General features: G+C 35.2%; 1 protein-coding gene across 9 annotated transcripts in view; it reads left to right on the top strand.

The window, feature by feature from the left end:
• The window catches only part of LOC145252666 (cilia- and flagella-associated protein 337-like), a 482634-nt gene that overhangs the window by 127773 nt on the left and 341284 nt on the right, over positions 1 to 13577 (top strand). For all 9 annotated transcript variants that reach the window (XM_080112440.1, XM_080112445.1, XM_080112446.1 and 6 more), the window contains one exon: positions 4237 to 4492. In XM_080112440.1, the coding sequence (XP_079968566.1) occupies positions 4237 to 4492 (256 nt within the window). The remainder of the gene's footprint in view (positions 1 to 4236; positions 4493 to 13577) is intronic.

Below are 13577 nucleotides of genomic sequence, written 5' to 3'. Positions count from 1 at the left end.
AATTTGTTATTTGGTTCATCATCTAATTTGTTATTTGGTTCATCATCTAATTTGGTATTTTGTTCATCATGTAATTTGTTATTTTGTTCATCATCTAATTTGTTATTTGGTTCATCATCTAATTTGTTATTTGGTTCAACATCTAATTTGTTATTTTGTTCATTATCTAATTTGTTTTTTTTTCATCATCTAATTTGGTATTTGGTTCAACATCTAATTTGTTATTTTGTTCATCATCTAATTTGTTATTTTGTTCATCATCTAATTTGTTATTTGGTTCATTATCTAATTTGTTTTTTTTTCATCATCTAATTTGTTATTTGGTTCATCATCTAATTTGTTATTTGGTTCATCATCTAATTTTTTATCGTGTTCATCATGTAATTTGTTATTTTGTTCATCATCTAGTTTAGTATTTGGTTCAACATCTAATTTGTTATTTGGTTCATCATCTAATTTGTTATTTGGTTCATAATCTAATTTTTTATCGTGTTCATCATGTAATTTGTTATTTTGTTCATCATCTAGTTTAGTATTTGGTTCAACATCTAATTTGTTATTTTGTTCATCATCTAATTTGTTATTTGGTTCATTATCTAATTTGCTTTTTTTTTCATCATCTAATTTGTTATTTGGTTCATTATCTAATTTGTTATTTTGTTTATCATGTAATTTGTTATTTTGTTCATCATCTAATTTGTTATTTTGTTCATCATCTAATTTGGTATTTGGTTCAACATCTAATTTGTTATTTTGTTCATCATCTAATTTGTTATTTGGTTCATTATCTAATTTGTTTTTTTTTTCATCATCTAATTTGTTATTTGGTTCATCATCTAATTTGTTATTTGGTTCATCATCTAATTTTTTATCCTGTTCATCATGTAATGTGTTATTTTGTTCATCATGTAATTTGTTATTTGATTCATCATCTAATTTTTTATCGTGTTCATCATCTAATTTGTTATTTGGTTCATCATGTAATTTTTGTTTGGTTCATCATCTAATTTGTTATCGTGTTCAGCATGTAATTTGTTATTTGGTTCATCATCTAATTTCTTATTTGGTTCATCATCTAATTTCTTATTTGGTTCTTCATCTAATTTGTTACTTGGTTCCTCATGTTATTGGTGCGGTCATAGTGATATGTTCTTCATCTAATATTTCTCACAAAACTCTTGATGTTTACTATAAACTTCTTTCGGTGTCTTCAGTTACTATTGCAATGTTTTTATTTTTGATGATAAACAGAGGATTTATTTACGAGGAGTAATTCATATATAATTATTTCGGCTTAGAAACGATTGTACGGCAAATAAATTTGTTAGTTTGGAGTCCATGGAACTTATATATTGATTCTGGCCTCGCTTTTTAGGTCCTTTCTAATGGAGCCAAATGTGACTTCGTTGCAGAGTTCAAACTGTTCGACTAGTGGCAATCATCACTTCCTGCACTGATGATTGCAAAAGCATGAAACATCTGTAGGTATAAAAATAATTATTTATAATTTATAATTATTTTGCTGCTTTAAGAAATAATTTTTTAAATGTTGAGTACTGTCTGGGAAATAAAGTCACCTTTTTTGTGAGATCACTATTTCCTATCGCTGGATCACTATAGATCGTCTGAATTAACATTAAGCTTAATTAATGTTAACATTTCCCTTCATTCTGTGGTAGTTGACGGTGGCCAGGGGGTATAGGTCCCCGCTAGAAGAGCCAAAAGTGTCTTTGTTGCAGGGTTTGAATCCTTTGACCAGCGGCAATCATCACTTCTTGCACTGGTGATTGTGAAAGGATGAAACACTAGTGTCTGTAGATATGAAAAATAATTATTAATAATTATATGTTATAAATTTTATTCATACACACATTTTGGCTACACATTTGCTGTCATGTTTCAGCTCTAGCTGAAAATCTGTTGAGCTTTCTCGGGCCAAATCCTTATCGTGAAGATGAAAATTAGAATGTAAAGCATGACATCACATGATTCACCATTTTATATTTTGAAAAGGTATGCGCTCAAACTAGTGTATACATGCCCAGTATTAATTACAGTCCCTTGTATATGCGAATATTAATTACAGTCCCTTGTATATGCGAATATTAATTACAGTTCCTTGTATATGCGAATATTAATTACAGTTCCTTGTATATGCGAATATGTGCTTTAATCCGTAGAACAAACAAATTTACGTGTATGTATGCTGATGATGGCTGTATCTATGGTCTTATTGTAAGGTGAAAAGTGAGGTGACAGCATTAACTCATTCCGCGAACTCAGAATGAAGTCAAAACAGAACTGTAGTCGAAATAGAAAACATGCAGGGTGTTCCAAAATGGTTGAACTATTCTAAATGCCCATATATTGGAAACTACTTGATGGATTGAAACTAAATACACTTATGTTGATGGTTTTATTGGTTAAATTTACAAAGAAATATTTATTGGTTCTATGACAGATTTTCATAAATGTTCAATATGAGCGCCGCCTGTGACTCTGCACACATCGAGTCGGTATTCGAGCTCATACCAAACTCACTGTAACATGTCTTCGGTAACAGTTTCCAGTGCAGCTGTAATTTTCTGTTTCAGTTCTTCAATGTTAGCTGTAAAAGAAGGTACGAAGATTGATCCTTTCACATAACCTCAGAGGAAAAAAATACATGGAGAGAGGTCAGGTGATCGTGGTGGCTATTTCAGAAGCAAATCGTTTTCTTCACTACCTCGACTTATCCATCTCTCTGAGGTAGGCTCGTACAGTGAGCTTCCAGTGAGGTGGGGTCCCATCCTGCTAAAAAATGAAACTTTCGTCTTCATTTTTTATGACTTGATCAATTAGCCAATTTTGAAGCATTTGCCGATTTAGGTAAGCATAAGTAGCCCTTTCTTAAAATTTTTGGTGCCAAGTCCTAATTTGTTTTGTAGTTGGTGCCTTCTTTGCAAAAATTGTCAAGAAGGCACGCTGCACTGTCTTCAGTAAATCTGAGCATACTCTAACACGCAAAATGCCTTTTCTTTTGAAGTGAACAGCATTTCTTAACCTGACAAGATAGGAATGCCAAACATTACACGCAAAAACTTGAAACGTTTCTACACAAGCTGTAAAAATTTGAGGCCATTCTAACGAAAAATGTCAAAATTACTGCCCTACGAAATGGGGTCAAACATTTTGGAACACCCTGTATATAAAAATTTCACAAAATAAAAATAATAAATTTTAAAATAAAAAATATTTATCGTTATATTTAAAAATTAGCCGCGTGTAATATGAGCACGTTGCTTATAACGCTTTTTATAATGTTTTCATTCTTATCAAAAAAGGGTATGCATTTAACCGTGATGTCATTTATTACAGTTAACGTATCCAAATCTTGCTTAGCAGAATATACGAAGTGTTAATCAAAACAAAAGCAAAAAAAAAAAAATCCAATATATAAACTTAAACTCTCAGAAACTCTTCTGCTGGTAAATTTAGAAAAAACATTTTCTTCCGTTTATCATTTGCATTTCGTATTCTCATGAAACTGTGTATTTCTTGTTAACGAAACAGTTTCTTACGTTACTTTCTTTGTGTGTTTTTCCATACTTGTACTCAATATCATTTTCATGTTTAGTCGGTGTTTCTCGTCAACAAATTCGAATAAGCGAAAATAGTATACAAATGTTTTTTGTATCATTTTTTATCAACACAAAATGGTTACATGTGTTGAGAAGAATATATTGGAAGATTATGTAGGTAGTTCAATGATAAAATGAACATTTATACTTTCGAGAACTTCCGCTGAAAAGGTATTCTGATGTGTTTATGAATTATTTGAAGGTCTTTAAAAGGGCTGTTTTTAGACTAGTTTCCTTGCTTTGTAAGGAATAACATGTTAAAAACCTTATCTTTTGTCAATTTAGTGTTGTAGATGACCTATAGGTGCGTTCAAATGCTCATCACACACAACACGCTTAAAAATAATACTTTTCCGGTAATTGGGTAATTACACGATGCGAGAATCGGATAATGATCCATACATTGTTCCTTTTAGATTAAAAACGGAAAATTATCAGCACATGCATTCGGAGTGTCACAGTTGTAGTTAATTGCTTATAATGATATGAATTCTAAAAATATATGCATTCTATGTAATGAATTAAAGAAGATAGCAATTATAATAATATTCAGTTTATTTTTTTGCTTATCACAAAATTATGATGAACCTTAAATGACTTTTATTAATTCGTTCAGTTTTGACAATAATCTCCACAATAATTTGCGTCTGGAGGAAAACATCAAGCTTCATCACCTAGAACAACTGATGCAACATTTCTACAATCATTGCCCAAGTGACATCGTCATACGTAGGGATTGTGGCTACTTTACTTCGTCGTTGATCGAGAAAAGAGAACCCGGGTGCATGAATAAGCAGGAATTTAAAGAGACACTTGCCAAAGTCCTCGGAACTGACGAATACAATGACTACGTTCATAAACTATTTACAAAGGTATTATTCTTTATTCTTTCTTTTTGTGTTTGTCTTTTTATGCTCAATCTTTTTACTTATACAAGTATCAGTCATTAAAAAGTATCAGTCATTAAAAAGTATCAGTCATTAAAAAGTATCAGTCATTTAAAAGTATCAGTCATTAAAAAGTATCAGTCATTAAAAAGTATCAGTCATTTACAAGTATCAGTCATTAAAAAGTATCAGTCATTTAAAAGTATCAGTCATTAAAAAGTATCAGTTATTAAAAAGCTCTTTCACTATTTAAGATAAAAAAAAATATGAAATCAATTGCCTTTCTGATCACGAACATATAGTGATTAAATCATTTGTAATCGAAAACAATTTCCCAGCATACATCATTCCAAATAACGTAACATTTGTTGTTTCGTTTTCATTCTTTTATTTTTTTTTTATTGTTTAATATAGTTAAATAAAAATAGTAATAATAAAAAATCTTATTACTGTCAAAAAAGTTTTATTGTGTAATTTTATAATAATTTAATTTAAAAATTAGAGATTTTATCTAAATTTAATTACAATTTCAAAATTATCATTTCTCGTTCAAAGTATTTAACAAAAACACTTATTTCATTTTACTTTTGGTCGAATGGATTTCAAAATGAATTATTTTCTACAGATGGTATTGAATGGAGAAAGACAGTAAATTATTAATAATGGATTTCTTTCCTTTTTTTGTATTTATTTTTCAATAGGAGGGGTGGAGAGGGGTGTTTTTCTTTATCTGCCTCGACCTAACTCCCCTCCTACATCCCCCAGCAGACTCTCCTTTCTCCTTTCTTCTGCCTGATATTTACTTTATCATTAGTCTATCATATGCTTTGTCCAGATCCTAATCATCTCCCCTAATCCGCGGTGGGCCTCAGCTTACTGCACTAATTATAGTAGCTAATATTTGGTTCCTGGCAATCATAATAAGCCAAAAAGGTTCATTATTATGATAGAATGGTGATGATGATGTGGGGAAGGTGTCCAGTTGAAATGAAGGAATTATAAAGAAATGTCTCTTTCATGGCGAGGCTTCTACTCGCCCTCAACCCTAATCAACTCGGTAGAAACAAGATACCCGTTATAACGTAGACATCATCCTCGTCTTCAATTCTGTTTCCATTCCACAATACTATGATGCTATTTCTATGTTTATGCTAATTTTTTTTAGTTTATTCTCCAAACAAAAAAATCCCTTTTCATCCCACCCTTTATCTTAATAAAAAAATAAATCTTAAATAATTGATTGGAAGAAATTGTTATAAAACTATACTTTTCCTATAGTAATGTCGTTTTAATCGTTTCAAACAAGACATGAAACCACTTGATGTACGGAGCTAAAAAGTAAAAAAAATAAAAAATAAAATACTACTTCAAGATCAAAAACTACCCGAGAATAACTGTTAGATAGAAAACAGCAATTCTTCTCCATTTGCCAGAAAAATCGTTCATAGAACGTGAGGATTAAAGGGCAAAATAGGGAAAATGAGAGTTAGCTGCCGAAAGTAAACCCAAGCTCCGCTTTCTATCATTGAACTTCTGGCCTCTGTATTTTGGGATATTTTCTTCTTTTTTCTTTTTACATCAAGGTTTGGGGGCGCTTTGGTTTGTGATAATCAGTAATGGTGGAACGTATAGTTTCATTACATAGGAGGACGGTTCAACAAAAACTTATTTACATTATATTTGAAAACGACCACGTTATAGTCAGCTGACATCACAGACGGATAGGTCTAGTAAAAAATACATGGAATTTTCATTTATTTTTAGTCACAGAGAGTGAGCGAAGTTATTGACAGTTGTTGTAACTAAACGAGTATTTGTTGCAAATATTGTGCAGGGGAGACCATGGATTGAAAGTCGAGCATCTACCATGAAAATAATGATAGAGCAAAGATAGACTCACAGGAAGTAGGGAGGTGAAAAGCTCCTTGCCCAGTAGATTTCGAAACTATGCAAGGTATTTTGTTCATTGATTACCTTGAGAAAGAAAAGCCATCAATTAATTAGTTTAAAGAAAGAAATTACCTCCCTCACCTAAAAAAAACAACCACAAATGAAGACAGAAAAAAAAAACATTCTTTCATCAAAACATTGCAGTGTCACAAGTCGATCGCAACAATGGAAAAACTACATAAATGGTACTTTTCATTTTCTAGATCTGGCTCACATCGATTACTGCTTGTGAGCCTAAGAAAATGTTAAAAAATGTTTAAAATTAATGTTGGAATTTATTGTTGTTTATTTGCGGCTTTTGATTCACTTGCTATTTTTCCTCAAAATAAACGCATTCTCCAATTTGTAATCAACGTCTGCTCACATTCTTTTGCAAAAAAAAAAAAAAAAAAAAAACTGTCGACGCCGTTCCATTTTAGTATACGTTTCAAATACTCATACTAATAAATGTGCCATCCAAATTCTGTTTCCATTCCACAATACTATGATGCTATTTCTATGTTTATGCTAATTTTTTTTAGTTTATTCTCCAAACAAAAAAATCCCTTTTCATCCCACCCTTTATCTTAATAAAAAAATAAATCTTAAATAATTGATTGGAAGAAATTGTTATAAAACTATACTTTTCCTATAGTAATGTCGTTTTAATCGTTTCAAACAAGACATGAAACCACTTGATGTACGGAGCTAAAAAGTAAAAAAAATAAAAAATAAAATACTACTTCAAGATCAAAAACTACCCGAGAATAACTGTTAGATAGAAAACAGCAATTCTTCTCCATTTGCCAGAAAAATCGTTCATAGAACGTGAGGATTAAAGGGCAAAATAGGGAAAATGAGAGTTAGCTGCCGAAAGTAAACCCAAGCTCCGCTTTCTATCATTGAACTTCTGGCCTCTGTATTTTGGGATATTTTCTTCTTTTTTCTTTTTACATCAAGGTTTGGGGGCGCTTTGGTTTGTGATAATCAGTAATGGTGGAACGTATAGTTTCATTACATAGGAGGACGGTTCAACAAAAACTTATTTACATTATATTTGAAAACGACCACGTTATAGTCAGCTGACATCACAGACGGATAGGTCTAGTAAAAAATACATGGAATTTTCATTTATTTTTAGTCACAGAGAGTGAGCGAAGTTATTGACAGTTGTTGTAACTAAACGAGTATTTGTTGCAAATATTGTGCAGGGGAGACCATGGATTGAAAGTCGAGCATCTACCATGAAAATAATGATAGAGCAAAGATAGACTCACAGGAAGTAGGGAGGTGAAAAGCTCCTTGCCCAGTAGATTTCGAAACTATGCAAGGTATTTTGTTCATTGATTACCTTGAGAAAGAAAAGCCATCAATTAATTAGTTTAAAGAAAGAAATTACCTCCCTCACCTAAAAAAAACAACCACAAATGAAGACAGAAAAAAAAAACATTCTTTCATCAAAACATTGCAGTGTCACAAGTCGATCGCAACAATGGAAAAACTACATAAATGGTACTTTTCATTTTCTAGATCTGGCTCACATCGATTACTGCTTGTGAGCCTAAGAAAATGTTAAAAAATGTTTAAAATTAATGTTGGAATTTATTGTTGTTTATTTGCGGCTTTTGATTCACTTGCTATTTTTCCTCAAAATAAACGCATTCTCCAATTTGTAATCAACGTCTGCTCACATTCTTTTGCAAAAAAAAAAAAAAAAAAAAAACTGTCGACGCCGTTCCATTTTAGTATACGTTTCAAATACTCATACTAATAAATGTGCCATCCAACGTCGAATGTAATCAAAAAGAGTAGACAATTTCCTTTCAAATCAAGTCGGAAATGATTCAAGGAAATTAGCCGCTATACATTCATTAACTTTGCCAACTGAATTCTTTCCTTATTTCAGTTAATAAGAGGGGAAACCTTTTCCTAAATAGGTCAATTGAACTTATATTAAGTAGAATACTTATTATTGTTATCATTTTTTTAATGAAGAGTAGACAATGCATTGTTAATGCATTGTCGGCAACTCCCGTAACTTTCGCTTCTCCTAATTTGTTTCTCAGCCCTCGTTTAGAATGGGTGATATTTCTGACAAAAGGAGAAGAAAAAACTGTATTCTAGGTCGGCAGTATTTTTGTATGAGCAGTCACGTGACATGTCGGAAATTTTCTGTTTCTATTCTATTCTTGTAATTATGTTACAAATAAGAGTGCTTGAGGTAAAGATTTTACTAGGCTAACATTATCCGCCTGATAATCAGGGACTTGATCCTTGAACTAACCAATAAGGAAGCTGTTCTACCAGTAGGGGTTACTATCATCCTGTCTGCTCATCCTTCGGCTAACATTTACATTTGCGGTGACTTCAATGTCCATAATGTGGAATGGCTGACCCACTCAAATAAAACCGATGACGAGGGGAGGGTCTGTCATGATTTTGCCACTGCCTATGACCTCACTCAGATTGTTCACGAACCCACCCGTGTACCCAATACTACCGGTCAGTATGCAAGCATTCTAGACCTTTTCCTCACAACTTCCCCTGAGCTATGTTCATGTTCTGTTCTATCTCCTCTGGGATCCTCCGACCACTCTGTTGTAGCAGTTAAGATAAAAATGAAATGTAATAAGTCTTCAGACGTACCTCTCCACCGTACTGTATATTGATACTCTATGGCTGACTGGGATAGCTTCCGTACATTCGTATCTGACCTACCTCTGCATTCCATGTTTAAAAAGGATGTGTCCTCTATAGTATCAGACCTGACCGAATGGTTAATTGTAGGCATAGACCGATTCATACCATCCAAAAAATTCCAACAAAAACCTAATAGCCAGCCATGGTTCTCCCCTGAATGTGCTGCTGCCATCGTGCACAGAAATCACTTTTTCCGTAGCTACCAACATAATAGATGCACTGAGACTAAACCTGCTTTCAGGACTGCCAGCAACCACTGTAAAAGAGTAATAAAAAATGCAACAGAGCTATATGCTCAGTCCGTTAAATCCAAAGTAGCTGAGCAGCGGCTTGATTCCCACCAGTTCTGGCAAATAGCAAACAGGATCTTGAACAGAAGTGTGCATTCTATCCCAACTGTCATCAGTGGACCTGAGGTCATCTCGTCAGCATCAGACAAGGCCAGACTATTTGCCAAGAACTTTGCAGCTAATTCTACCCTATGCGACAATGGCCATCAACTCCGTGTATTTCCTCCTATAACAGACAACATGCTATGCAACATACAAATATATGTGCGTGAGGTTGCCAAGCTAATCAAGAACCTTGATTCCAGTAAAGCAACTGGCCCTGACGGCATTCCAGTTATAGTGCTGAAAAAGCTCCAACCAGAACTTGCTCCCATACTTACAAAAGTGTTTAAGTGTTGCCTTAAGGAGAAGTGCTTTCCAACACCCTGGAAAACCTCATCAGTATTTAAGAATTCAGGTGAGAGGTCATCTCTCTCTCAATACAGACCAATAAGTGTCCTGTGTGGCATAAGTTGTTGGAATCCATACTAAATAGAGAAGTAGTCAACCACCTCAACAGAAATAACCTTCTTAGTGACATGCAATATGGTTTCCGCACTGCAAGATCTACAGCAGATGTGCTAACGGTTATATCTCATAGGATTAGTGAATCTCTTGATAAAGGTTTCCTTTCCAGGGCAATAGCTCTTGACATATCAAAGGCCTTCGATAAGGTATGGCATAAGGGCCTACTTCACAAGATTTCCAGCTACGGTATCACTGGAAATGTTTTCTCAATCATTAAATCATTTTTCTCCGATAGGTTCATAAGACTGGTGGTTAACGGGCAGAAATCAGAGGCCCACAGTATAAATGCTGGAGTCCCTCAGGGGTCCATCCTAGACCCAACTCTCTTCCTGATCTACATCAATGATCTCCCAAAACACATACTTAAATCATTCGTTGACATCTATGCTGATGACACGACGATCTATGGCAACACATCAAAGGCCGTAAATGACACAGTTCTCTCTAATTCTCTCTCCTCTGATCTTGAGCACGTGGTACAGGGGGGGAGATGGCTGGTCACTTTTAATTCATCCAAAACCAAGCTTCTATCTTTACATCATCAACGCTCTGATCCCCATCTGGCATCAATTAAAATGGATGGCTCTCATCTTGGGGAGGCTCCATGTTTTGACAAGCTTCTTGGTTTGACCTTTACTCCTGATCTGAAATGGAACACGTACATCAGGTCTGTTGCCAAGGACGCTGGGAAAATGGTGGGATCCTTCTACCGCTCCAGAAGATATCTCACTACTGATGCAATTCTCTATCTGTATAAAAGCCAAGTACGTCCAAGGATGGAGTACTGCTGCCACATCTGGGCAGGAGCTGCTAAAAACAGCCTATCCTGCTTTGACAGAGTACAAAATAGACATCGTGGTTTAGTGGGGGATGCCCTTTTCTCTTCCCTGCAACCTCTCTCCCACAGAAGAGACGTTGCGAGCCTATCTTTGTTTCATGGTTATCTCCAATCTCTCGTCCCCCCTCGCCAATCTTTCACAAGAAACACCCATCTGGCTGAAACTACTGTCAATAATTTTCCCCACTCTTTATCTGTACCGAAATCCAAACGTAGATTCCATGAACAGAGCTTCTTCTCAGAAGTGCACGACTGTGGAACTCCCTTCCGTTTGCCTGTTTTCCACCTGACTACAACTTGGATGTCTTCAAGTCCAACATAAACAAATTCCTGACAAACCGTCCCCTTAAGTAAGACACTCTATCAAATCTCCAATGCTAATGATTGCTACAATACTATCTCATTGATTACTGTACATGCAATAACCCTTATCCTTGAGTGGCCTCCGGGCCTTGATAAGTGGTGACCCCCATTTTAAAAAAAAAAAAGTACTGGGGCTGCTGTATTTCCATTTGGTGAATGGATTCTGGCCCATGCAAAAGCTTCTAGTGGGACCTACCAATGCCATATCAGTGGGTAATTGTTACGGCTTTATCTAATCATGGTCTACAAAAAAATATTTCTTCATTTCTTTTTCTCCCTTAATTTACCTCTTTGCCCTGCTCTAACCAAGTTTGTTGACCTATTCCACAAATCCTAAAACTCCATCATGAAAAGTCTCCAGAAAGAATACAAGATTAAACCCAGAACTCCAACTTCCAACGTAGACACACTCACTACCATGTTTCCTTCTCCAACATCAGGGATCTACGTTCCAATCTTCCTGAAGGTTGAAATCCAATTACAGGAGACCAAATCAGACCTATTCTCCTAAACGAAACTGGCACTGGACCGACTATTTCCCTAGATGAGTTCGTAATTAAAGGATATTCTAATTAACATCCAAATCTGACCCCCAAAAATGGGCATGGAATATGTGCCTACATGGAATATGTGCCTACATTAGAGAAGGCTTTCCATGTGGTAGGGACATCTCCAGAGAATACTCTAAATTACCCTATATGTGCTTTTGGATTGCACTTGCTCACACCACTGCATTTATATTTGCCCTCTATTGCCCTCATAACAGCAGAGTTACTATCATTAAGAACTTATCTGAGAAAATTGATCACACCCTATCTGCTCATCCTTAGGCTAAGATTCACGTCTGTGAAGACTTCAATGTTCACAATGTGGACTGGTTAGCCCACTTAAACCAGGTGATGATGAGGGAATGTTCTTTCACGATTTTTCCATTTTTTATGACTTAACTCAGATTGTTCACGAACCCACCTGTGTGACCGATACTGATGGTCAGTATGCAAGTCTCATAGACCTTTTTCTGTGTTCTGTGTTTAAAAAGGATGTGTCCTCTATAGTATCTCACCTGAAGGAATGGTTAATCGTAGGTATAGAGCGCTTCATACCCACCAAAACTGCCAGTTCTGTCCGTGGTTCTCTCTAGAATGTGCTGCTACCATTGCACACAGAAATCACTATTTCCATTGCTTCCAACGTAATAGATGTACTGAGAATAAAGCCGCCTTCAGGACTGCCAGTAACCACTGTAAAAGAGTAATAAAGAACGCAAGAGAGTTGTATGCTCATTCTGTCAAGTCCAAAGTAGCTGAGCAGTGGTTTGGTTCCCACCAATTTTGGCAAATAACAAACAGGATTCTTAATAGAAATGAGTATTCTATTTCAACCATCATCAATGGACCTTAGGTAATCTCATCAGCATCGGACAAAGCAAAACTCTTTGCCAAAAACTTTGCAGCTAATTCTACCCTATGCGATCCGGGCCATCAACCCCCCTTATGTTCTTCTGTTAACACACTATGCGACATACAAATATATGTGCATGATGTCGCCAAACTAATAAAAAACTTTAATTCAACCAGAACTAGCACCCATATTTACAAAGTTGCTTAAGCGTTGTCTTGAGGAAAATTGCTTCCCGGCACACTGGAAAAACTCATCAGTATGTCCCATATTTAAAAATTCAAGTGATCGCTCATCTCCTTCTCAATACCGACCAATCAGTGTCCTGTGCATCATGAGTAAGTTGCTGGAATCTGTGTTAAATAGAGAAGTAGTCAACCACCTCAGCAAAAATAATCTCCTCAGTGACGTGCAACATGGTTTCCGGTCTGCTAGATCTACAGCAGATGCACTAATAGTTATATTTTATACAATTAGCGAATGTCTCGATGGAGGCTTCCTTTCTAGGGCTATTGCTCTTGACATTTCAAAGGCTTTTGATAAAGTATGGCATAAAGGTCTACGTCACAAGATCTTCAGCTACAATATAGCTGGAATTGTCTTCTCAATTATTAAATCATTTCTCTCTGATAATAGTAGTTGTTGATGGGTAGAAATCACAAACTTACAGTATTAATTCTGGAATCCTTCAGGGATCCATCCTGGGCCCAACTCTCTTCCTGATCTACATCAACGATCTCACAACTCACATCCTAAGATAATTCGTAGACATTTATGCTGACGACACTACCATCTATGACAACATTTCAAAGGCCGTAAACAACCAAGTTCTCTCTGATTCTCTCTCCTCTGATCGTGATCATGTGTTGAAATGGGAAAAAAGTGGCTGGTTAATTTTAATGCGTCTAAAATCAAGCTTCTATCATTACATCATCAACCCGTCTGGCATCAATTGCTTTATCATTATTTTCATGGCAAGCGATCG

Source organism: Euprymna scolopes, chromosome 29 (genome assembly GCF_053919585.1).
Source record: "Euprymna scolopes isolate OS-2025 chromosome 29, ASM5391958v1, whole genome shotgun sequence".
Taxonomy (NCBI): domain Eukaryota; kingdom Metazoa; phylum Mollusca; class Cephalopoda; order Sepiida; family Sepiolidae; genus Euprymna; species Euprymna scolopes.
This window is presented reverse-complemented; position numbering and strand designations above follow the sequence as displayed.